This window comes from Pongo abelii, chromosome 5 (assembly GCF_028885655.2).
Source record: "Pongo abelii isolate AG06213 chromosome 5, NHGRI_mPonAbe1-v2.0_pri, whole genome shotgun sequence".
Taxonomy (NCBI): Eukaryota; Metazoa; Chordata; class Mammalia; order Primates; family Hominidae; genus Pongo; species Pongo abelii.
Genome location: NC_071990.2, coordinates 34,546,732 through 34,572,882, shown reverse-complemented (window position 1 = coordinate 34,572,882; position 26,151 = coordinate 34,546,732). Strand labels below are relative to the sequence as shown.

At 41.2% G+C, this 26,151-nt stretch overlaps 1 protein-coding gene and 1 long non-coding RNA gene across 6 annotated transcripts in view; one reads left to right on the top strand and one right to left on the bottom strand.

Annotated features, from left to right (window-relative positions):
• Window positions 1-26,151, top strand: part of NUDT3 (nudix hydrolase 3) — a 110,401-nt gene that overhangs the window by 70,099 nt on the left and 14,151 nt on the right. For 2 of the 3 annotated variants that reach the window (XM_054558720.2, XM_054558721.2), the window contains exons 3-4: window positions 18,511-18,648; window positions 24,348-24,392. In XM_054558720.2, the coding sequence (XP_054414695.1) occupies window positions 18,511-18,648; window positions 24,348-24,392 (183 nt within the window). The remainder of the gene's footprint in view (window positions 1-18,510; window positions 18,649-24,347; window positions 24,393-26,151) is intronic. The other variant, XM_002816775.6, reaches the window with a different exon arrangement.
• Window positions 1,453-19,991, bottom strand: LOC129060211 (uncharacterized). 3 transcript variants are annotated; one of them, XR_008526747.2, is made up of 6 exons: window positions 19,150-19,991; window positions 18,347-18,624; window positions 15,562-16,100; window positions 3,626-3,857; window positions 3,123-3,198; window positions 1,678-2,710 (listed from the first exon to the last, which is right to left on the bottom strand). It is a non-coding gene; the product is annotated as an uncharacterized LOC129060211 (long non-coding RNA). The 3 variants fall into 3 exon arrangements; XR_008526748.2 differs by lacking the exon at window positions 15,562-16,100; XR_010140484.1 differs by lacking the exons at window positions 3,626-3,857; window positions 15,562-16,100 and having other exon boundaries at window positions 1,453-2,710.

Sequence of the window (26,151 nt, the reverse complement as noted above, 5' to 3'; positions counted from 1 at the left end):
GTGAACTAGGAGGTTCATGTAAATTATTAAAAAGGAGACAGAAGTTTCTCTTTACTGTTGTGATGTTGACACATATATATATGTTTTCGTCTCAGGTTCCCGGCTCCTAACTGTCATAGCCTTTTGGAGTTAACAGTCTTTTGTTATAATGTTGGAGCACTTTAGGCCTCAGGAGCAGGCCTCAGAAAACAGAATCTCTGTCTCTGACTTTCTCCTGCCCTCCTTTTACCTGCCCAAGGCAGGACTCTAATCTTTCCCTGCCTTTCTGATTGTGGGTCACAAGATCCTCATTCCAGAGAAGGTCATGCCCCCATATGTTAGAGGAAGAAATCCTGCACAGAAAGGCCAAGAAGAATCTGAACAAACAGGCCTTGCTAGGTTTTCCTACTCAGTCGATTAGTATTAACTCATACCCTTTGTGTTCAATCACATTTCAACATGGTTGTCCAATCATGCCTATCCAATGAAGTCTCCATACAAGGCCTAAGAGGACAGAGTTCAGGGAGCTTCTGGATAACTGAACACGTGGAGGTTCCTAGAGAGCAGCACACCCAGGGAAGGCATGGAAGCTCTGTGCAGCTTCCCCCAACCTCGCCCTGTGCATCTCTTAATCTGTATGGCTTATATTCATTGTAATATACTGGTAAATGTGAGTTTCCCTGAGTTATGTGAGCTGCTTTAGCAATTGAGCCCAAATAGGGGGTCGTGGAAATCCCAACTTGAAACTAGTCGGTCAGAAGTTCCAGAGGCCTGGACTTGTGACTGGTAGGAAGGAGGGTGTTGTGGGACTGAGCCCTCAACCTTGGTTTCTGGGGCTGTCTTCCAGTAGATAGCTTCAGAATTGAGTTGGATGACACCCTGCTGGCATCCACTGCAGAACTGATCCCTGCTTGGTGTGGGAGAGGAAAACCCCCACACATTTTGTTACAGAAGCCTTCTGTGTTGATTGTTTGGTGTGAGAGCACAGAAAAAACATGGTTTGAGTTTTCCCTGTCTTACAGTTGTCATTTTCTACCATCCCAGCCCTTTTTTTTACTGTCCCAACTCTGTTTTCCTAGAAGAGCCCTATCTCTCCTCTCTTGCCACAGGCTTGGACACATTGACCAGATCTTCTAACTTTCTGTGTCTTTTGGTTATATCTCACCCCAGCATTTTCACTTCTAAGTATATGCTGAGAAGTGCTTATTTATGCACACAATGAAGCATGTACAGGCTGGGCATGGTGGCTCACACCTATAAATTCCTAGCACTTTGGGAGGCCACAGTGGGAGGATCATTTGAGTCCAGGAGTTTGAGACCAGCCTAGGCAACATAGCGAGACTTCATCTCCAGTTAAAAAAAAAATTTTTTTTAAAGAAGCATGTACAAGAGGTTCAACACAACTTTATTTGTAATAGCAAAAAAATAGAAACAGTCTAAACGTCCACCAATAAGAGAATGGTTGTGTCAAATATGACACATTCATATTTTTTATTACCATCCAGCAGTTTAAAAATAATATAGGAAATCTTTATATCCCAACATAGAGCATCCTGTAAGACACATAGTTAAATGTTTGTTGAAGATAAGGTTAGTTGGCAAGCGTGATCCCATATTGGTAAAATAAAATGTACGAAAACATATTTGTGTGTGTTCGTATATATGTAAATATACAGAGTGGAATCTGGCAGGGAAAATATTAAACTGATTAGAGTGATTACCTCTGGGGAAGGAATTGGGACTGGAAGGAAGCCATGGAAACTTTTACTTTATCTAAAGTTTTAAAAATTTTTTTACAACCCCATCATCTTTTCCAGAGTCTGGGCAGAAATGTGAAGCAATCGAGCAATTGTAAAAGTTAGTATTTAAAGTGCTTAAGGATACAGCCACGCTTTCCCCCAAGAATTCTAAAGGGATATATTTGAGCTTAGAAAAGTTAAAATTAGAATTGCTGAAATTCCGTTCTATATTGTCTTCTCCTTGGGTACAAGGAAATGAAAGCAAAGATGTCTCTGGGGGCAGATGGCAGAGCTTCAGTTAGGTTTTTGCTTTTGATGCAAGTTTATTTTCAGCTTTTAAACCTGACCTTGCTATTCTTAGAGTTTTAATTTTTTTAACTTAAATTAAAATGTTTTGTTTGTGAGGTTAAGATGAGTTGGGAAGGAGATGGTTCACATGGAGATCATTGAGATAGCTATGTTTCCAGAGGACTGGGTTAATCTTTAAAGGGGTAAAAGACACTTTGACTAGAAGTAATCCATGAAGAACTATCAGATGTGTTAATCAGCCTGAGAACTGGAGAGTATTGCTCTTGTATATATTTATGTGACTTCTGTTGGTGATGCTGACTTTTATGTATTGAGAAATGATGAGTTATCTGTTGCTACTTAGTAAAACTTAAAATAAGGATAATCATTTGTTATCTCATGCTTTCTGTCAGACATGAATTCAGACAAGGTACAGCCATGTACCATGTTGTCTAGGGGCCTCAGCTAAAAGAATCAAAGGCTGAGAGGAAAATACTGTGGGGTGGGCGGGGGGGGGAGAAAAGCTTGAATACGTTTTTCCAGCAGGCTTCCAGTAGGTTTTTCTCCTACATCTGAGTTGTCTTTGCTCATTTTTCCCTCTCTCTCCACCTCTTAACATTAGATGCCTTGGGATTCAGTCCTCAGTTTTTTTTTTCTTTGTCTGCTTCTCATTTATTCCTTGGTGATCTCTCCCAATCTGGAGGCTTTAAATACAGTAGGTAGGTGGTTGGATTAGTGGGTAGGTAGGTAGTTGCGTGGATGGGTGAGTAATCTATCCCTAACCACTGCTATTCTTAACCTGCCTACTTGGTATTTCCATTTGAATGTTCAATAGCCATCTGAAACTCAGTATGTATAAGCCTTGATTCTACTGCCTTCCCCCAAACCTGCTTCGCCAGCAGTCTTCCCCATCTCAGTAGTGGCAGTCCATCCTTTAAGTTACTTAACCCAAAAACCTGGAAGTCATCCTTGATTTTTGTTCTTTTCTTACACCTAATATCTAGTTCATCAGCAAATCCTGTTGGCTCTACCTTCAGAATATGTGTGTCTGGATTTCAGCCACTTCTCACCATCTTTTTCACTATCCCCCTGGTCCAAGCCACCATCACCACTCACCTCGATTCCTTAGCTACACCCCCTGCACCCTTGCCTTCTTCAGTCTGCTGCTTTCAACACAGTAGGCAAAATTATCCTGTAAAAAGAAACCAGGTCAGATCATGTCACTCAAAGGCTTTCTAAGCTGAAACCCTCAGATTGGCCTATGATCTGTCTCCCTCTGGGACCTCAGCTCTCACTCCCCTCTCTTTCTCACTGTGCTCCAGCAATACTTGTAGCCTCCTAGCTGCTCCTCTAATACCAGGCCTTTTCCCTCTCAGTGCCCTTGTAATTGCTGTTCCCTCTGCCTAAATCACCATGGTTGGAAATACAATCTTACATTAAACCTGGAGGAGACAGACTTCATCCTGTTGCTTTTTTAAGTGCCTTTTATTGGTGAAGAAATGCCATGGTACTGAGGATAGGAAATTAAGTTTCAAATAACAGAATGTGTTTATACTAGAAGTAGCAAGTCCAAGCATTCACACCTATGCCAGATGAAATACTGTTTTTCATCCACCTACCTGCCATTCTTGCTCATTTATATCTCTTCTATATGAAGCACTCCTGTCCTTTAGATGAGGCGGGAATTTCTAGGAGACTCTCTAATGCCACTAAAGTGTTCATTTCATTTGGCTCCATGTTTGTTCCTCTACTACCTTTTGTGATTCAGGGTGAATTAGAGGGCAGTCTGGGATGCCATCTGAATAACTGAATCTGTCAGTTAAGAGACTTGGTAGGGGTCCACATCAGGCCCTAAAATAGATACGGTTTTCGTTTCAAAATAAGCCATAAAAACACTTTCAAAAGAGCCAAGCTTTTGGGCCAGGTGTGGTGACTCACACCTGTAATCCCAGTGCTTTGGGAGACTGAGGTGGGAGGATTGCTTGAGATCAGGAGTTCAAGACCAGCCAGGGCAACAGAGAGACCTGTCTCTACAAAACAAAGTGAAAAGAGTCAGGCTTTTGAAGTGGGTTTCTAGAGTGGAGAGTAAGGCAGTCAAAGAGGGGAAGAGATTGTTTTTAACCAGGATGACGAGAGCTCCTGCATGACATGCTTTATCGGAGATTTATGAAAGCAGGAAGAAAGACGATCAGCTATTTATGGCCGTGTGACTAGCAAAGCTCTGGGCGTAAAACTGAATGAGGACATCACTGAGAAAATCCTTAAACTTGAGAAGCCTAAGGTAGTATGCCTGTTGTATATAGAGACTGTGATATTAAGTGGAATTTATTTTTATGGGGTCATAGAATCACGTTGTTGAAAGGATGTCAAGAGGTTATCTAGTTTAAATCTATACTTTTGGTCAAACAGAAACCTATAACTGCAGGCCTTCAGTTTTTTCTTTTGAATACATATTTATAACAGATATGTCTGTACATGATCTAAATGAGTAAACTTTTTTTGAGACAGGGTTGTGCTCTGTCTTAAAAAAATTTTTAATGAAATAAATTACCTTTAATGCCATTGAATAGTGAGATGCCACTACGTACCTATTAGAATGTCTAAAATAAAAAATGATGTCATTTAGCAGATTGAGAATAAGAAAGGTAGATGCAGCTTATTGCTGCTTTCAAATAAACTGTTCATCTCTGGTGAGTAGAATAGATGTGGTATTAAATGTTTCTGAAAGAACAAGACCACCTTTGTAGTGGTATTTGGCAAAGTTGAATTTTTTTGTCATTTCAAACTGAAACTGCCAGTTCTGCCTTTAAAATGAAAGCCAAAAAATTGAGGAGCCTTTCAGGTAATAAGAGAACCAGAATCACTTAAGACTGCAAAACCAGTTTTTCTTAAGTGTTTGTTCCCCCCACTCCCTTTTTAAAGCTGGTCCTTAATATGGATTTTTCAGGTAGTCTAAAAGGCAAAAGATTTATGTAATACCCCTGTAGTAACTGCAGATTCAAAAAATAATTTAATGTTCCATTTAAATAAACTTATCTCCCCTGCAGAAGGTGTCCTGATTTATTTTCCCAGCAGCAGAGATCAGGAGGTTGGTATGTGTATATGCTTTAAAATCAAAGGCACCTAGATTCTAATCCTGGTGCTGATGTTTAACTGCATAGTGTTGGCAAATTACTTATCATCTCTAGATATCAATTTTCTTGTCCAGAGCATAGATATCATGATATAATACCTGCTTCACAGGTAGACATTTAGTAAGAACCCAAATGCTAGGTATTATTATTACTAGAAAAGCAAACTAATTTGCCCTGAATCACACAGTGACTTATGACCTGAACCCTCAGGAGCGTCTCCCAAAGCCCTGGGCTTTCATCTTCTCTTTTCTCCTCCCATCACCCTATTACCGTTGTCAGGAGGATACTAGTTAAGTTAATGAACTATATAAATAATTTTAGCTTCCTTTATGTAGTTAGGAAAGAAACTACTTTTGGCATTAGGGTTTTTTTTTTTTTATTTATTTATTTTCTGAGACAGAGTCTCACTCTGTTGCCCAGGCTGGAATGCAGTGGCAGGATCTTAGTTCACTGCAGCACCCACCTTCCAGGTTCAAGTGATTCTTCTGCCTCAGCCTCCCGAGTAGCTGGGACTGCAGGCACATACCACCATGCCTGGGTAATTTTTTTTTTTTTTTTAGTAGAGACAGGGTTACGCCATGTTGACCAGGCCAGTTTCAAACTCCTGACCTCAGGTCGTCCACCCACCTCGGCCTTCCAAAGTGCTGGGATTACAGGTGTGAGCCACTGCGCCCGGCCTTATATTTTCAGTAGAGATGGGGTTTTGCCATATTGGCCAGGTTGGTCTCAAACTCCCGGCCTCAAGTGATCCACCCGCCTTGGCCTCCCAAAATGCTGGGATTATAGGCATGAGCCACCGCCTCCAGCCAGGGTTTATTTAATTTTTTTATGCTCAGACTTTTTTTTTTTTTTTTTTTTTTTTTTGAGACGGAGTTTCACCCTTGCTGCCCAGGCTGGAGTGCAATAGTGCAATCTCGGCTCACCACATCCTCCGCCTCCTGGGTTCAAGTGATTCTCTTGCCTCAGCCTCCCAAGTAGCTGGGATTACAGGCGTGTGCCACCATGCCTGGCTAATTTTGTATTTTTAGTAGAGACGGGGTTTCTCCATGTTGGTCAGGCTGGTTTCGAACTCCCAACCTCAGATGATCCACCCGCCTGGGCCTCCCAAAGTGCTGGGATTACAAGCGTGAGCCACCGCACTTGGCCTAATTTTTTGTATTTTTAGTAGAGATGGGGTTTCACCGTGTTAGCCAGGATGGTCTTGATCTCCTGACCTCGTGATCTGCCAGCCTCGGCCTCCCAAAGCGTTGGAATTGCAGGCGTGAGCCACTGCGCCCGGCCTTAACTTTTTTTTTTTCAAGCTGTTTTAGGTTCACAGCAAAATTGAGTGCAAACCACACAGAGTTCCCATATACCCACCGACCCTTTGTGTACATAGCCCCCATTATCAACATCTCACACCACAGCAGTATATTTGCTATGGTCAATGTACCAACACTGACACATCATAATCACCCCGAATCCCTAGTTTTCGTAAGGTTCCCTCTTGGTGTTGTACTTTCTTTGGATTTGTAGAAAGGCATAATGACATGTATCCAGAATTATAGTATCATACAGAATAGTTTCACTGCCCTATAAAAATCCTCTGTGCATTCATCCCTCCTTCCCCTAAACTCCTGACAACCACTGATCTTTTACTGTTTTCATACTTTTGCTTCTCCTAGAATGTCTTATAGTTGGAATATACAGTATGTAGCCTTTTCAGATTGACTTCTTCCACTTAGTAATACGTATTTAAGATTCCTCCATGTCTTTATTTTGTTTTATTTTTCGGTTTTTTTCAGAGACAAGGTCTTGCTCTGTCACCCAGGCCGGAGTGCAGTGGTGCAATCTCAGCTCACTGCAAGCTCTGCCTCCCAGGCTCAAGCAGTTCTCTTACCTCAGCCTCACTAGTGTCTGGGACTACAGGCCTGTAGTCGTGTGCCACCATACCCAGCTAATTTTTGTAGTTTAGTAGAGAGGGGGTTTCACCATGTTGGCCAGGCTGGTCTCGAACTCCTGAGCTCAGGTGATCCACCCACCTCAGCCTCCCAAAGTGGTGGGATTATAGATGTGAGCCACCATGCCCGGCCCCCTCCATGTCCTTACATACATAACTTGATAGTTCATTTCTTTGAGCACTGAATAATAATCCTTTGTGTAGATGTACCACACCTTATTTATCCATTCACCTACTGAAGGACATCGTGGGCTCGGACATTGCTTCCGAGTTTTGGCAGTTATTAATAAAGCTGCTATACGGTAATCAGGACAGTGTGGTTTTAGTAAGAGACACATAGATAAATAGAACAATAGCGAGCCCAGAAATAGACCCACATTGATATGCAAGTTTTTGCATGGACATAAGCTTTCACCTCCTAATTTAGGTAAACACCAAGGAGTGCAATTGCTTTATATGGTAATAGTATGTATAGTTTTGTAAGAAACTGCCGATGTGGCTGTATCATTTTGCATTCTTTCCAGAGAGCAAATAAGAGTTCCTGTTGTTCCACATCCTCACCAGCATCTGGTGTTGTCAGTGTTTTAGATTTTAGCTATCCTTTTTTTTTTTTTTTTTTTTGGTGACGAGTCTCACTCTGTTGCCCAGGCTGGAGTGCAGTGGCAAGATCACAGCTCACTGCAACCTCCACCTCCCAGGTTCAAGCGATTTTCCTGCCTCAGTCTCCCAAGTAGCTGGAATTATAGGCGCGCACCACCACACTTGGCTAATTTTTGTATTTTTAGTAGAGACGGGGTTTTGGCATATTGGCCAGGCTGGTCTTGAACTCCTGACCTCAAGTGATCCGCCCACCTCAGCCTCGCAAAGTGCTGGGATTACAGGCATGAGCCACCCACACCCTGCCAATTTTAGCTATCCTAATAGGTGTTTTCTATTTTAATGAAGTTCATCTTATCAGTTTTTTCTTTCAGGTATTCTGCCTTTGGTGTTGCATCTAAAAATTCATTGCCAAACCAACGGTCACCTATATTTTCCCCTGTGTTATCTTCTGGGAGTATTATAGTTTTGCGTTTTACATTTAGGTCTGTGATCCATTTTGAGTTAATTTTTTTGAAGGGTATAAAGTTTGTGTCTAGATTGATTTTTCTGCATGTGGATGGCCAGGCAAAAATGCCAGCATCATATGTAGAAAAGACAATTTTTTTCTCCATTGTATTGTTCTTATTCCTTTGTCAAAGATTTGTATATTGTATTGATGTAGGTCTATTTCTGGGCTCGCTATTGTTCCATCTATTTATTTGTCTCTTTCTAAAACCACACTGTCTTGATCACTGTAGCATTATAGTAAGTCTTGAAGTTGGATATCCTTCTCCAACTTTGTTCTCCTTTCTTACTGAGTTGGCTGTCTGGGCTTTTGCATCTCCTTATAAACTTTAGGATCACTTTTTCAATATTCACAAAATAACTTTCTGGGATTTTAATTGGGATTGTGTTGAATCTGTAAATCAAGTTGGGAAGAACTGACATATTAATAATGTTGAGTCTTCCTATTCATTAACATGGATTGTTGCCATTTATTTAGTTTTTCTTTGATATCTGAAAGTTTTGTGGTTTTTCTTATATAGATCTTGTACATGTATGTTTTAAATTTATACTTAATTATTTCACTTTAGGAGGTGCTAATGTAAATGATATGTTTTTAATTTCAAATTCTACTTGTTTATTCTTGGGATGTAGAAAAGCAATTGACTTTTGTATATTACCCTTGTATCTTGCAGCCTAAAAACAAGCTAATTGTTTTAATTTCACAATTTTTTTGTCAATCCTTTTGGTTTTAAAAAATTAAAATCATGTCATCTGCAAACGAATACAGTTTTGTTTTATTGTAGTTTCTCACCATTAAGCTTCTGGTTTCTCACCATTAAGCATGATAGCGATAGTTTTTTGTACTTATTCTGTATCAAATTGAGGAAGTCTCCCTCTGTGCCTAGTTTGTTGAGAGGTTTTTTTTTTTTCCTGTGTCCAACTGTGATTGGAGATTGAGAGTTTCTTTTATCATGAGTAGGTATGATTTTGTTACATGCTTTTTCTGCATCTATACCTGATCATGTGACTTTTAGCTTGTTGATGTGATGGAATACATTAATTGATTATTGAACATTGAACCAGCCTTGGGAGAGATAAATCCCACTTGGTTGTAGGTGTAATGATTTTTACACATTGTTGGATTTGATTTACTACAAGATACTGGTCATAGTTTTCTTGTGATGTATTTGTCCTGTTTTGGTATGAGGGTAATGCTGGCCTCATAGACTGTTAGGAAGTATTCTTTCTTCTAAAAGAAATTGTAGAGAATTGGTGTAATATTTTCCTTAACTTGTAGAATTCACCAGTGGCCCATCTGGGCTTGGTGTTTTCTGTTTTGGAAGGTTATTGTGGTGGTGGTGGTGGTGGTGGTTGTTGTTGTTATTATTTGAGACAGAGTCTCACTCTGTTGCCCAGGCTGGAGTGCATTGGCGTGATCTCAGCTCACTGCAACCTCCGCTTCCCAGTTCAAGTGATTCTTCCGCCTCAGCCTCCAGAGTAACTGGGATTACAGGCATGTACCACCACGCCTGGCTAATTTTTGTATTTTTAGTAGACACAGGGTTTCACTATGTTGGCCAGGCTGGTCTTGAACTCATGATCTCAAGTGATCCTCCTGCCTCGGCCTCCCAAAGTGCTGGGATTACAGGCGTGAGCCACCGTACCCTGCTTTTGTTATTATTTTTGAGACAGGGTCTTGCTCTGTCACCCAGGCTGGCGTGCAGTGGTACAAACATAACTCACTGGAGCCTCAAACTCCTGGGCCCAAGCAGTCTTCCAGCCTCAGCCTCCTAAGTAGCCAGGACTACATGAACAGGCCACTATGCTCAGCTCATTTTTTTATTTTTTGCAGAGATGGGTCTCACTGGTTTTGCTCCTCCTTGTCTCAAACTTCTGGCCTCAAGCAATCCTCCCACCTCAGCCTCCCAAAGTGCTAGGATTACAGGCATGCATTACCGCACCCAGCCAGTTATTAATTATTGATTTAATTTATCTAATAGGTATAGGCTTATTGAGATTGTTTTTTCTTATGTGAGTTTTGACAGATTCTACCTTTCCAGGAATTGGTCATTTCATGTAGGTTGTGAAATCCATGGGCACAGGGTTGTTCATAGTTGTCTTTTATTTTCCTCTTTTTTGTTCATGGCATCTTTAATGATGTCTCCTCTTTCATGTCTAATATTAGTAATTTGTGTCTTCTTTTTTTCTTAATTAGCCTGGTTGAAGACTTATCAATTTTTATATGATTTTATTTTTATTATATATTTTAAACATATGTTTGTATACTTTTAGGCTTTTTAATTTTACTGACCTTTTAAATAACCAGTTTTGGGTTATGTTCATCCTCTCAATTGATTTTCTGTCTCAACTTCATTGATTTCTGTCCTAATTTTTAATTATTTTCTTATGCTTACTTGGATTTAATTTGCTCTTTTTCTAGTTTCCTAAGGTAAAAGCTTAGATTATTAATTTTAGATCTTTCTTTTCTAATATATGCATTTAATGCTAAAGTTTTCCTCTAAGCACCACTCTCACTGCATCCCACAAATTTTGATGTTATATTTTTATTTTTATTCAAAAATTTTCTTGAGATTTCTGCTTTAATTCATATGTTATTTAGAAGTGTGTTGTTTAATCTCCAAATATTAGAGGATTGTCCAGCAATCTTTCAGTTATTGATTTCTTTCTTTTTTTTCTTTTTTTTGAGATAGGGTTTCATTATGCTGCCCAGGCTGGTCCCGAACTCCTGAGCTCAAGTGATCCTCCCATCTTGGCCTCCCAAAATGCTGGGATTACAGGTGTGAGCCACTGTCCCCAGCCAAATTAATTGATTTCTTAACTCCATTGTGGTCTGAGAGCATACATTTTTATGATTACTGTTCTTTCAGATTTGTTAAGGTGTGTCTTGTAGTTCAGAATGTGGTCTGTCTTGTTGAATGTTCCATGTGAGCTTGAGAATAATGTGTATTCTGCTGTTGTTGGATGAAGTGGTCTATAGAGGTCACTTATGTCAATTTGATTTTATGCCACCTAGATCTGCCTATTTCTGATAGAGGGGTATTGAAGTCCCCAACAGTAATAATGGATTCATCTACTTCTCCTTGCAGTTCTGTCAGTTTGCTTCATGTATTTTGATGTTTTGTTGTTAGGCATATACACATTAAGGATTATTATGTCGTCTTGTAGAACTGACCCCTTTATCATTGTGTAATGTTTCTCTATTCCTGATAGCTTTCATGCTCTGAAGTCTGCTTTTTCTGAGATTAGTGTAGTTAGTTACTCCTGCTTGCATTTGATTAGTGTTAGCATGGTATGTATCACTCTCCATCCCTTTACTTTCAAGGTATGTGTTTTTATACTTAAAGTGGGTTTCTTGTAGACAACATATTAAACATATTGGATGACTCTCGTTTTGTGATGCACTCTGACAGTCTCAGTCTTTTTTTTGTTTTTTTGTTTTTGAGAGACGATCTCACGCTGTCTCCCAGGCTGGAGTGCAGTGGTGCAATCAGTGCTCACTGCAGTCTCGACCTCCCAGGCTCAAGCTGTCCACCCATCTCAGCTTCTTGAGTAGCTGTGATTACATGTAGGCACACTCCACTATGCCTAGCTAATTATTTATTTCTTGTAGAGAGAGGGTGTCCCTATGTTGACCAGGCTGATCTCAAATTTCTAGGCTCAAGTGATCCTCCCACCTCCGCCTCCCTAAGTGCTGGGATTACTGGTGTGAGCCACCTGGCACCTGGCCTATCTTTTTTTTTTTTTTTTTTTTTTGAGACATAGTTTCTCCGTGTCTCCCGGCTGGAGTGCAGTGGCACGATCTTGGTTCGCCGCAACCTCTGCCTCCTAGGTTCAAGCGATACTCCTGCCTCAGCCTCCTGAGTAGCTGGGATTACAGGCATGTGCCACCATGCCCAGCTAATTTTTTTGTATTTTTAGAAGAGATGGGGTTTCACCGTGTTGGCTAGGCTGGCCTCAAACTCCTGACCTCAAGTGATCCATCTGCCTCAGCCTCCCAAAGTGCTGAGATTACAGGCGTGAGCCCCTGCACCTAACCCTGTCTTTTAATTGATGTATTTAGACCATTGATGTTTAAAGTGATTATTGATGTAGTTGGATTAATATCTCCCATGTTTGATAGCTTTCTGTCCATTGCCCTTTGTTCTCTGTTCCTGTTCTTCCATTCTTTCTCTGCCTTTTGTGGTTTTAATTGAGCATCTTATATTATTTCATTTTTCTCTTTTGTTCTTATCCTTCATTTTAATGGGTTCCTTGGAAGAAGAGATAATATACGTAGTCTACCACTACATTTTTTGTTAAAATTTTTAGAGACAGGTTCTCCCACTGTTGCCCAGACTGGAGAGCAGTGGTGCAGTCATAGCTCACTGCAGGCTCAACCTCCTGGGCACAAGCAATCCTCCCACCTCGCCCTCCTGAGTAGCTAAGACTACAGGCGTGCCACCCTGCCTGGCTAATTTTTTTATTTTTGTAGAGAGTAGAGATGGGATCTCGCTTTGTTTCCCAGGCTGGTCTCGAACTCCTGGCCTCAAGCCATCCTCTTGCCTCGACTTCCAAAAGTACTGGCATTGCAGGCATGAGCCACCACACCTGGCCTCAACTTTTTTTAAAGTTTTAGAATTATTATTTTTTATTATTGTTATTATTTTTAGAGACAGGGTCTTGGTATGTTGCCCACGCCGGTCTTGAACTCCTGGGCTTATGCAGTCCTGCTACCCAGCCTCCCAAGTAGCTGGGATTACAGTTGTGTACCATCACACCCAGTGTTTCAGAATTACGTCTCTTTTTTCTCCTTTGACTTGAAAATAATGCTATAAATGTTTTTGCTTCTCTGAGATACTGCACAGGAGTATCTTGCTTTTAATAGACTCCTCTTCACAAATTGCGCATAGGCCACATTGTTGTAAATTCACTCATTTCTGTGTATAATTTATCTCAAAAGCTAGTAGCGTTTAAAAAAGAATTGCTCCTTAGTCAAGGAACTGATATTTTAAATTGACTAATTTAAAGGTATTTTGCTGTTAGCACACCTTTAGTACAAATAACTACCCTAAATTACTTTTTAATCACTTCTTAACAACTGGAATTAAAGATACCTTTTACTCAGTTTAGTGGTCTGTGTTACAACACATTGAATGGTACCCATTGACAAATAGTAAGTTTAGTGGCTAAGTGTACAGATTAGAATGTGCCCTGTTAGAGAGAATATAGTACTGTATTTGAGCTGGTTTGTGTTGGAACCCTGAATAGAGGTGGAATTACTGGGACAGGAGCCAGTCGCCTTCTGCGAAATGAACTGAGTCCAGAAGAGTCTTCCAAAACAGTTGTGTTTGCTTTCCCATCCAGCTCCACATTCCAGGAAAGGATTTTTAGTCATTAGGAAATATATCCACAGCTTACTTTCCATTGACTTCAATATAATTAACAGTGGTTTCAGCAAACACTAAATGCAACCCTTGCCTCTGGAGATTCCACAATCGTTAAACTACCAACAGCTGCTGGATTTAGACAAATCTAACTTATCCGGCCTTGTTGCCACTTAACAGCTTTCTCTTAATTCCGTGGACTTACGAATACAGGCTGCTTATCACAAAGCTTGCTACACAGGAAGTAAATTTAAGGACTGCCAAGACAGTATGGTAGTCATGAACTTATGTACACCTAGTAAACCTCCATCAATATAAAGTAAAAATTATCAGAGTTATGGGGAAAGTCGACAACTCAATAGCCATATTGAAGACTTCAAAACATCTCATTTTGTGCTTGATAGTCCCTATGAAGAACAACAAAATCTCATTTAGAAAGTGATTGAAAAAGTGGCAAACAGAAAAATAGAGGTTAAATAACACCATTAACAAGATTGGGCATATAGCTATGTTGAGAGAGAAGCTTCCACCCAATAAAGAATACGTAATTTTTTCAAGCATGCATGGAAGGATAAGAACATAACCACATGTTAAGTTGTACAGGAATGGTTAAAAATTCCAGAGCATCAGTATTATAGACTGTATATACTCTGATAGAATGCAGTAAAATTAGAAATCTACAACAAAGCCAGCTTGAAAGAGAGAGAAACATAGGTTTGGAAACAAAAAAATGTTCTAAATAATCCATGAGTTAAAGCACAAATCATCATAGAAATAAGCAAATAGAGCTGAAGAGCTGTGAAAGCACTTCACATCATGACTTACGGGATACAGCTCAGTCAGTTCTTTGATGCTTGGATGCTTATATTAGAAAGTTAAATGGACATTAAATAAATTGAGCAATCAACTCAAGCTGGAAAAAACAAGAGCAAGCTCAAAGGAAGTAAAAGGACGGAAATAACAAGGAAAGGGGTAGAAATTAATAGAAAAGTAGAAATGACCAACAAAACCAAAAGTGGGTTATTTTTATTTGTCTAATAAAATAGATAAACTTCTGGCAAGACTGATAAATAAGAAGACAGAAATAAATGAAGAACCAAAAAGGGAAATAACCACAGATTTATAATAGAGGTTTTTAAATTATAAGAATGTTACAAAGAGCTACAAACAGAAAGATTTGAAAACTTTCATAGAAATTTTCCAGAAAATCCTACCCAAATTTACTTTTAAAATAATTCAGGCTGGGCGTAGTGGCCCACACACCTATAATCCCAGCACTTTGGGAGGCCAAGGCGAGTGGATCACTTGAAGTCAGGAGTTCGAGACCAGCCTGCCAACATGGTAAAACCCCATCTCTACTAAAAATTAAAAAATTAGCCAGGCATGGTGGCACGTGCCTGTAGTTCCAGCTACTAGGGAGGCTGAGGCAGGAGAACTGATTGAACCCGGAAGATGGAGGTTGCAGTGAGCCAGTATCACGCCATTGCGTTCCTACCTGGGTGACAGAGCAAGACTCTATCTCAAAAAAAAAAAAAAATTCAGGTCGGGCACAGTGGCTCATGCCTGTAATCCCAGCACTTTGGGAGGGGAAGGCAGGAGGATCACTTGAGCCCAGGAGTTCAAGACCAGCCTGGGCAATTAGTGAGACCTCATCTCTACAAAAAAAAAAAAAAAAAAGAGTTTTTAATTAGCTGGGCATGATGGCTCACCCTATTGTCCCAGCTACTCAAGAGGCTGAGGTGGGAGGATTGCCTCAGCCTGGGTGGTCAAGGCTGCAGTGAGCCATGATCTGTGCCACTGCACTCCAGACTGGGAGATAGAGGAAGAGCCTTTCTCAAAAAAAAAGGAAAAAGAAAAATTTGAAAACCTACACATAGATCATTAGTCCTTAAATTAAGTAGTAATTGCCTTCCTTCCTGCCAAAAAATACCAAGATCAGACTAGATTAATTTTACTACAATTTTTAAATATGTATATTCTTGAAGACTATTTAGAGGAAGATAGTTACATACCTTTTGTAAGACTGGTAAGATCTTGATTAATGATTAGCAAACTCTTCCTTTCCTTTTTCCTTTCTTTTCCTTTCCTTTCCTTCTTTCGATATAGGGTCTCACTATGTTGCCCAGGCTGGTCTTGAACTCCTGGGCTCACAGTCTTTCCACCTTAGCCTCCCAAAGTGCTAGGATTACAGGTATGAGCCACCATGCGCAGTGATAGCAAACTTTCTTTCTTTCTTTTTTTTTTTTTGAGACAGTGTTTCGCTCTGGTCACCCAGGCTGGAGTACAGTGGCGTAATCTCAGCTCACTGCAACCTCCGCCTCCCAGGTTCAAGTGGTTCTCCTCCTTCAGCCTCCTGAGTAGTTGGGATTACAGGCATGCGCCACCATGCCTGTACAAAAAGTGATTTTGTACTTTTAGTAGAGATGGGAGTTTCACCATGTTGGCCAGGCTATTCTCGAACTCCTGACCTCTGGTGATCCACCTGCCTCGGCTTCCCAGAGTGCTGGGATCACAGGCATGAGCCACCATGCCTGGCCTCGTAGCAGACTTTCTATAAAGGGCCAGATAGTAAATGTTTTAGGCTTTAGAATTCATATGGTATCTGTTTTAGCCACTCAGCTCTCCTGTTGTGATGTGAAAGCAGCCATAGACAATACTTAAGCTATGTTCCAGTAAAACTTTATTTCCAAAAACTGATGGCAGGATGGATTTGGCCTATTATAAGCTGTAGTTTGCTGACCCTGATCTCGATAATTAAACTAGAAAAGAACAGTAAATTGTCATTTATGAATGAGAATTTGCACAAATTCTAAGTAAAAATTTATTAAAATTCAACACCTATTCATTATAAAAACTATTAGCAAGCTAAAAACAAAAGGAACTTCCTTAACCTGATAGAGTATCTAATAAAACCAATAGCAAACATCATATTTTTGAAATGTTCAAAGCATTCCCATGACAGATAAGAATAAGACAGTTATACTTGCTATTATGCTAACATTTAATATTGAACTGCGATCCTAGCCACTGCAATTAAGACAAGAAAAATAAATACAAATTGTAAAGATTCCAGAAACAAAATTGTCGTTATTTACAGAAGATGTGATTATTAACTTAGAAAACAAAAGAAAAACAACAGAAACTATTATTAATAGAATTAGTGAACACATTTAGAAGGATTGCAAGAGGTAAGATTGATATCTAAGAAAACCAGCTGAATATTTCTGGTTCTGACTAGCCTGGGCAACATAATGAGAACCCCAATTCTACAAAAAAGAAAAAGAAAAAAAAAATTGCCAGGTGTGGTGACATGCATCTGTGATCCGTGCTACTCAGGAGGCCGAGGAGGGAGGATCACTTGAGCCCAGCAGGTCAAGGCTGCAGTAAGCTGTGTTTGCACCACTGCCAAAATATCTGAAAAAACTGATTTTTGGCATTTATATGGATGGATAAAGGTACAAAAATGGCTTAGAAGTTTTTGTTAAAGAAGAGCGGAGAAGGGTATTCCAAGTATTAAGATAAAGTATTAGTTAAAATCATATGCATATGCTATTAGTACATAAATTAACAACTAGATTAGTAAAACAGTAATATCTATGGCTTTATTCTGGAGTCTCTAGACCATTGGCTATTTGGAAATAAATTACAGATGGATTATACGATAAAACTCTCAGATAATTAGAAAAGATATGTGACTGTAATTTTATGCCATAGGAATAGGGATGTGTTTTTTTGTTTTTTGTTTTGTTTTGTTTTGTTTCTTTGAGACAGCGTCTCGCTCTGTCACCCAGGCTGGAGTGCAGTGGCGCAATCTTGGCTCACTGCAGTCTCCGCCTCCCAGGTTCAAACAATTCTCCTGCCTCAGCCTTCTGAGTAGCTGGGACTACAGGCACATGCCACCATGCTTGGCTAATTTTTTGTATTTTAGTAGAGACGGGTTTCACCATATTGCCCAGGCTGGTCTGAAACTCCTGAGCTGAGGTAATCTGCCCACCTCGGCCTCCCAAAGTGCTGGGATTACAGGCATGAGCCACCATGCCCTGCCAGGGATGTTTCTTAAACAAGATAACTAACACAAAAGGTAAAGATAAGTAAAATAAACTGTGTCTAATAAAACATGCTCAGCAAAGAATATTGAAAACAAGGGTAAAAGACAAGTGCCAGATTGGGAGAAAATATTTGCCACAGAGCATAAGTATCAAGAAGGAAGCCGAAATGGGAGAATTGCCTGAGCCCAGGAGTTTGAGACCAGCCTGGGCAACATGGCAAAACCTCATCTCTACCAAAAAAAAAAAAAAAAAAAAAAAAAAGCCAGTTGTGATGGCACATGCCTGTAGTCCCAGCTACTCAGGAGGCTGAGGCAAGAGGATCGCTTGAGCCTGGGAGGTCGAGGCTGCAGTGAGCCATGATTGCACCACTGCACTCCAGCCTGGGCTACAGAGACTGGTCTCAAAATAAATAAATAAATAAAGATACAAAGAACTGCAGATTCATTATGATGGTCACTTGTCAAATAAGAATATGAATATATAATTCCCCTAAGAGGAAATCTGAATGTTCACTGAAGTAGGAAAAAGTGCACAATTTCAGTTAAAAAATAATGTAATACAATTTCACACTCATATTGACCCAAAAGTGGGGAGGGAAAATGGCTAACAACAAATACTAAGTATTGAAGAGGAAGAAGAGTGATGGCAACCCATACACTGCCTGTGTACTTTGGAGAGTGTATCAGTTTGCTGTATAACAAACTATTCCAAAATGCAGTGGCTTAAAATAGTACTTATTACTACTTACAAGCCAAGGTCAACTTCTGGTGTCAGCTGGACTATTCAGATGTCTGCAGCCAGCTCTGAGTTGAGTAGGCAACTCTGCTGATCTTGGCTATGCTCTCACACAGTTTGGAGGTTAGCTGGCTGTAGGCCACTCAGCTTAGACAGCTGTGGTCTTTCATCCTTTAGGAGCCTAAGCTCAGGCTTATTCATATGCCGATGGCAGAGTTCCAGGAGGAAAAGTGGAAACTGCAAGTCCTCTTGAGGCCTAGGCTTGGACCTGGTAAACCATTCTTCTACATTCTGTTGGCCGAAGCAAGACACAAGGCAAGTCTAGATATAGGGATGGGTAAGTAGATTCTATCCCTTGATAGGAAGAGCTGCAGAATTAATGTCAAAGGATATGGATGTAGGGAGAGGTGGAGAATGGTCACTATATCTGCAGTTGATCTACCAAAAGAGACCAACTTGAAAATATCTGGAGGTACTTATCCTCTGTGACTGAGAAATTTGACTTTTAGTATAAATCTTAGAGAAACTCTTTCACTTGGTAACAAGGAGAGATAGATTAGATCTACAAGAGAGTTTTTTGCAGCATTTTTAATAATAGCAGAAGTAAACTGACAAGTGAGTAGATGAATAAATTATGGTAAATTCCTAAAATAGATAACTGTTCAACAATTAAAATGAATTACCTGGAACTACATGTGTCAGTATAGCTAAAACTCTGAAACATAATACTGAGGGAAAAAGTTATAGAAGGTAAAATACCTTTTTTTAATTTAGTAGAGAAACTTGCAGCAAATACTGTTAATAGTGGATACGTACCCAAGTAGTAAAAGTATAAAAACATGCAAGAGAATGATAAACATCATTTTCAGGTGAGTAGTTGTCTCTTGCAGGGAGTGGGGAATACAGTTCTTGGTCTTCTCAGAGAGCTGCCTTTTAAATCAAGGGAAGAAGTAGCAGGAACCTTTCAGCTACGAATAATAACAGAACACCTGACTAAAAGTGGCTTCAGCATTATCAGTTATGTGAGAAACATGAAAGGCCCAGACGCTGGCCATTATTACCTCATTGCTTCACAGCATCAGGGTGCTGGGTCAGCTTCTCACTAGATTTCTTTGGCCTTCCCCTTATAATCAGATGATGGTAGCAGCTCCAGCTTTCACATCCCCACTTGACAGGGAAGTACAGGGTTTCTTTTTGTGCAGTCTTTTTATCGTGGTGGGAAATCTTTTCCAGAAGTCCCTGAGAGACAGCCTCTAAGGAGCTGTTGAACATACAGCACCTCTGAACCAGTCCCTGCAGAGGGGAGCAGAATTTCCTATGCCTTGCTTAGGCATGCCATCTCAAAGTACGCCACAGCCCCCACCTGGACAGAATCTGGGTCTCCCTGGTAGCAGCAAGGGAAGAGGAATGGCTGTGGGCTGGGCAGACATCATTGTCGGTCAAAATGTCCACTGTAGAGTGAAAAGCTGGTTTCAGAAGATGACGGTCCACTTTGTGCCAACAAAGTCAGGATTCCTTGTGGTAGATCGTTTTAGGCACAGGTTCGAAGGGCCATCACCCACATTAGTGCCTCTGCTTAAGCTTTTGTACATACACAGGGAGACTGCCACAGAGCAAGATGGGATCCAGCTCTTTCCAGAGAAATACCTCAATCCCAGTAGAACACCTCCTAGGAAAAAGAGACACTTGTGTTTTTTTCTCTTAAAAAAGCAGGGCCGGGCAGGTGGCTCACACCTGTAATCCCAGCAGTTTGGGAGACCAAGGTGGGAGGATTGATTGAGACCAGGATTTCAAGACCAGCCTGGGTGACACAGCGAAACCCTGTCTCTCAAAAATAAAAAATAATTTTTTTTTTTTTTTTTTCCACCTAGGCTGGAGTGCAGTGTCACAATCTTGGCTCACTGCAGTGTCTGCCTCCTGGGTTCAAGTGATTCTCCTGCCTTACCCACCTGAATAGCTAGGATTATAGGCGCCCACCACGCCCGGGTAATTTTTGTGTTTTTAGTAGAGATGGGGTTTTGCCATGTTGGCCAGGCTGGTTTTGAACTCCTGACCTCAGGTGATCCACCCGCCTCAGTCTCCCAAAGTGCTGGGATTATAGGCATGAGTCACCACACCTGGACTTAAAAAAAATTAAGAAAGTACCCGGTCTTGGTGGCACATGCCTGTAGCCCCAGCTACTTGGGAGGCTAAGACAGGAGGATCACTTGAGCCCAGGAGTTCAAGGCTGCAGTGAGCTATGACCACACGCCCTAGCCTGGGCAACAGAGTGAGACCCTGTCTCTTAAAAAAAAGAAAAAGGGTAGGCAATTGTTCAGATTATTTTTGTTAACCAGGCCTAAAGTACTAGAAAAGGGTGAAAGAATTATCTCTACTAAGATGGACTTTTAAATAAAGACTCCCTCTCTAGATTAGTGGCTTTCAACATATAGATTGAAATTGTAACTGCTTTCGTATGATTTTGTAAAAGACAGATACATACCAGCATCCTGATGGGACCAAATTTAATATACCCTTGAATTCAATCTTATCCCCAAATGTGTGAGCCAAATATCTGTTAGATGTGGCCCTAACACATATCCCGACCTGCATGCAGGAATCATGTGACAGATAAAAATAACCCACTCTCAGATTGCTTGTGGCAGCATTTGAGAAAAAACTTAAGAGATGAAAGTTGGACTCTGAGTCTGGGAAAATTGTGAAAAAGTTAGATAGTTAAGGTAAGCTGTCTGGGAGAACCTTTGCCTGTGAGAAATTTTTCTTTTTTGTCAGCGCTATCACTTTAAAGAACTGAAATCCTTTTACTAAAGGGGGGGACCTCTTCCTGAGAAAAGTGCTGAATTCCAATTTTTAAAATTGGTAAATAGGGAAATATTTATTTGCTTTATACTATAGAATTATTGGTAAGATCACATTAAGTAGAATTCTGCTAATTAGATCCCATAAATATTATGAAAGAAAGGCTAAGGGACAAATAAAAAGTATCATTAGCCATGTGTGGTGGCATGCACCTGTAATCCCAGCTACTCAGGAGGCTGAGGCAGGAGAATTGCTTGATCCCAGGAGTTTGAGGCCGGCCTGGGCAACATAGACACCATCTCTTTAAACAAACAAACATTAGTTTCTACATTCTACAAGGTGAAAGACTAATTAGAAGTGAAAAATACCACGGAAATGTTAGTGTACAAATGGCAGCATAATTTGATTTACACTAGATTTTACACATTTGTGTCTATTTCAAATAGGTACTTTTACATTTTTCTTAACTGCATCTGACAGAGTGAATCATAGATATATGTTGGTGTTGAAAGCAGAGGTTACTATTATTAAACGAAATTTTGTGTTTTGAAGTTATTTTGTCTTGTTTTTTTGAGACAAGGTGTCTCTGTTGCCCAGGCTGGAGTGCAGTGGTGCTGTTGTGGCTCACTGCAGCCTTGACTTCCTGGGCTGGGGTGATCCTCCCACTTCAGCCTCCTCAGTAGCTGGGACTATGGGCATGTGCCACCATCCCCAGCTAATTTTTTGTATTTTGTAGAGGTGGGGTTTCACCTTATTGCCCAGGCTGGTCTCGAACTCTTGGGCTCAAGCAGTCCACCTACCTCGGCCTCCCAAAGTGCTGGGATTACAGGCTTGAGCCACCATGCCCAGCCAAACAAAAGTTTTAAATTAATTATATTGAGTTGTCATAATGTTAAGTTGATTTGTGCCCTAAAAGTTTGGAGATTGTTTCATAAACTTCTAGTTTCTTTAAGAAAAAAATAATTGGATAGTAGCTGCTAAAGAGAATCCTTTCTCTCTCCTTTGTGGAGGAGAAAGGTAAATGATGGCCTCTTAAATCTTTTCTCGGGCCGGGTGCAGTGGCTCACACCTGTAATCCCAGCAGTTTGGGAGGCTGAGGCGGGCAGATCATGAGGTCAGGAGTTCAAGACCAGCCTGGCCAATATGATGAAACCCCGTCTCTACTAAAAATATATACATATTTTTTTACATTAGCCGGGTGTGGTGATGTGCACCTGTAAGGCACCTGTGGTGCCAGCTACTCGGGAGGCTAAGGCAAGAGAATTGCTTGAACCTGGGAGACGGTTGTAGTGAGCCGAGATCACGCCACTGCACTCCAGCCTGGGCGACAAGAGTTTTAAAAAAACAAAAAAAACAATGACTTTTCTTACCTCTGTCCCCCAAGGCCCTCATCTGCTCCAACAGCTCTCCTTCCAGACCCTCAGTGGAGGCTTGTGGCAGGAGCACAGGTGACATGTCTCAGGAGATGAGCGGAGTGTGTTCAGGCTGCCTGGGATCAGAGTACAGAACTGGCTTTCCAACCCAGGCTGGCCTGGCAGCTTGTTCCACTTGTCAGGCAGCTTCACTGGTTAATTCATGAAATATAAGCTAGCTAGTTTTAGCTGGCTGTGGAGGGCAGTTATTTATAAAAATGTAGAGAAGCAACTTACTATTTTCTTATTTAAGAAAAGGCAGGCCAGGCACGGTGGCTCACGCCTGTAATCCCAGCACTTTGGGAGGCTGAGATGGGCGGATCACGAGGTCAGGAGATAGAGACCATCCTGGCTAACATGGTGAAACCCCGTCTCTACTAAAAAATACAAAAAATTAGCCGGGCATGGTGGCGGGCGCCTGTAGTCCCAGCTACTTGGGAGGCTGAGGCAGGAGAATTGCTTGAACCCGGGAGGCGGAGGTTGCAGTGAGCCAAGATCGCACCACTGCACTCCAGCCTGAGTGACAGAGTGAGGCTCCGTCTCAAAAAAAAAAGGTCTAACCACTGAAGTTCTCCCTCTTCCTGCCACTCCTTGTCATCACATCACTCTGCGTATTTCTGTCATGATACTTACCCGTAGCAGAATTACCATGTTTATGTTCTTGTTGATCTAGGCTTTCTTGAGTTCTTGCAGGGTGCCGAACTCTCTTCCAGCATATTGTATACAGACAGCCAAGTCAGAGAAGGGTCTTAATCCCATGGGATCTTGCGTTCTAGCCTATTCATTGTTACATCTCTGGCACATACACTGCTTTCTGGTTCAAATTAGGCATTTAGTATATATTTGTTGAATGAATAAGTGAATGAAGTAATCTATGTATGTATGTATGTGTGTATGTATTTATGTATATATGTATTTACAGACAGGGTCTGGCTCTGTCCACCCAGGCTGGAGTGCAGTGGTGTGATCTCAGCTCACTGCAGCCTCCACCTCCTGGACGCAAACAACCCTCCCACCTCAGCCTCCCCAGTAGTTGGGACTACAGGCGTGCACCATCACACTCAACTAATTTTTCTATTTTTTGTAGAGACAGGGTTTCACCATGTTGCCCAGCCTGGTCTCCAACTCCTGAGCTCAAGTGATCCACCCACCTCAGCTTCCCAAAGTGCTGGGATTACAGGCATGAGCCATAGTACCCGACCAATTAATTAATTAATTAATTTATTTTTGAGACATGGTCTCACTTTGTCACCCAGGCTGGAGTGCAGTGGTGCAATCATAGCTCATTGCAACCTTGAACTCCTGGGTTCAGGTGATCCTCTCACCTCAGCCTCCCCAGTAGCTGGGACTATAGCCACATGCTTCCATGACTGGGTAATTTAAAAACAAATTTTTAGAGGCAGGGTCTTGCTATGTTGCCCAAGCTGATCTTGAACTCTTATCCTTAAGCGATCCTCCCAATTCAGCCTCCTAGAGTGGCAGTGCCTGGCCTGAAGTAATCAATACCTCAGAATATTTTTGGTGTGGTGGCTTCATGGCCTGATGATGTTGCTCTGCTTGGCTAGCTTTGCAGTAGGGAGAGAGACCAGAAGAAATGAAAGGCATTCTAACTTCCCAGAGCATACACTGCTGTTAGCAGTCGGTGATACACAGGAAACACCGGTATCACTTCACAGATGTGGAGTCTGCCCAAGCTGTGTCCTCTTGTTTTTTGTTTCTATTTTATAAACTGCTTAAGAAGACTCAGAATGAGACCAGCAATATAATATTATCAGTGCATTAATTGTTCTTTTCACTTTCTAGGCTGGAGTAAAAGGGACATTGGGAAGATTAGTTGGAATTTTTGAGGTAAGTCTGTTAAAATCTTTGGTACAGATGATATGTATTAATAACCACACAGATATTAACATAGGAAAAATGCCATTTTTGTTTCAGCGAGTTTTTTTTTTTTTTAGTTATTTTTAACTTTTTGAGACAAGGTCTTACTCTGTCGCCCAGGCTGGAGTGCAGTGGCACAGTCATAGCTCACTGCAGCCTTGAACTCCTGGGCTCAAGCAGTTTCCTGCGTCAGCCTCCCGGGTGGGTGAGACTACATGGATACACCACCATCCTTCTAAATTTTTAAATTTTTTGTAGAGACAGGGTCTTGCCATGTTGCCCAGGCTGGTCTCAAACTCCTGCGTTTAAGCGATCCTCCTGCCTCAGCCTCCCAAAATGCCGGGATTACAGGCGTGAGCCACCATGCCCAACCTCAGTGAGTTTTTTAAAGAAAGCAACACCAACAGAGAATAACATGCTTTAAAAAAAAAAAAAAAGAAAGAAGGAAATCCCATAGTCTTGTCCCCTAAACTACTAGAATTATTTTTAAGTATTATTTTACCGCATTCCTACCTCTCTTCGTCTCCTACCAAGGTAGGAGGAAAGGTAGCTAACTGTAGAGAGACAGAAGAAAAATAGAAGATAAGTAACTATAACAAAGAGAGGAAAAACAAGGAAATAAGCTGTGATACAAATTTGAAAGAAGGCAGGGAAAAGTGAGAAATCAGGAGAAATAAAGATGAGCAGATGCTGGGCGTGGTGGCTCACGCCTATAATCCCAGCGTTTTGGGAAGCTGACGCAGGAAGATCTCTTGAGGGTAGAAGTTCAAGACCAACCTGAGCAACAGAGTGAGACTCTATCTCTACAAAAAGTTTAAAAAATAAAAATATCAGAAGAAAGGTCTCTGATGAAAAATAGATACGTAAATAAATCTTTTTTTTTTTTTTTTTTTTTTTTGAGACAGAGTCTTGCCCTGTCACCCAGGCTGGAGTGCAATGGCATGATGTCAGCTCACCACAACCTCCACCTCCCACGTTCAGGCGATTCTCCTGCCTCAGTCTCCCAAGTAGCTGAGATTACAAGTGCCCGCCACCACATCTGGCCAGTTTTTGTATTTTTAGTAGAGACAGGGTTTCACCATGTTGGCCAGGCTAGTCTGGAACTCCTGACCTCAGGTGATCCACCCACCTTGGCCTCCCATAGTGCTGGAATTACAAGCATGAGCCACCACCCCTGGCAATAAATAAATTTTTTTTAAAAGGTGGCTGGGCACTGTGGCTCATGCCTGTAATCCCAGCATTTTGGGAGGCCAAAGTGGGAGGATCACTTGAGCCTAGGAGTTTAAGACCAGCCTGGGCAACATGGTGAAATCCTGTCTCTACAAAAAAATACAAAAATTGGCTGGATGTGGTGGCTCACGTGTGTAATCCCAGCACTTTCCCAGGCCTAGGCATGTGGATCACTTGAGGTCAGGAGTTTGAGACCAGCCTGGCCAACATGGTGAAACCCTGTCTCTACTAAAAATACAAAAATGAGCAGGGCATGGTGATGTGCACCTGTACCAGCTACTCAAGAAGCTGAGGTGAGAATATCACCTAAGCTCAGGAAGGTCGAGGCTGTGGTGAGCCATGGTCATGCCACTGCACTCCACCCTGGGTGACAAAGTAAGGCCCTCTCTCAAAAAAAAAAAAAAAAGGTGAGTGGGGTTAGTGGGAAAAGGGGTGTGTGTGTGTGTGTGTGTGTCACACTCAGCTTGTTTGCTTTGCTGGGGTCACTGAAGTTTGAGAC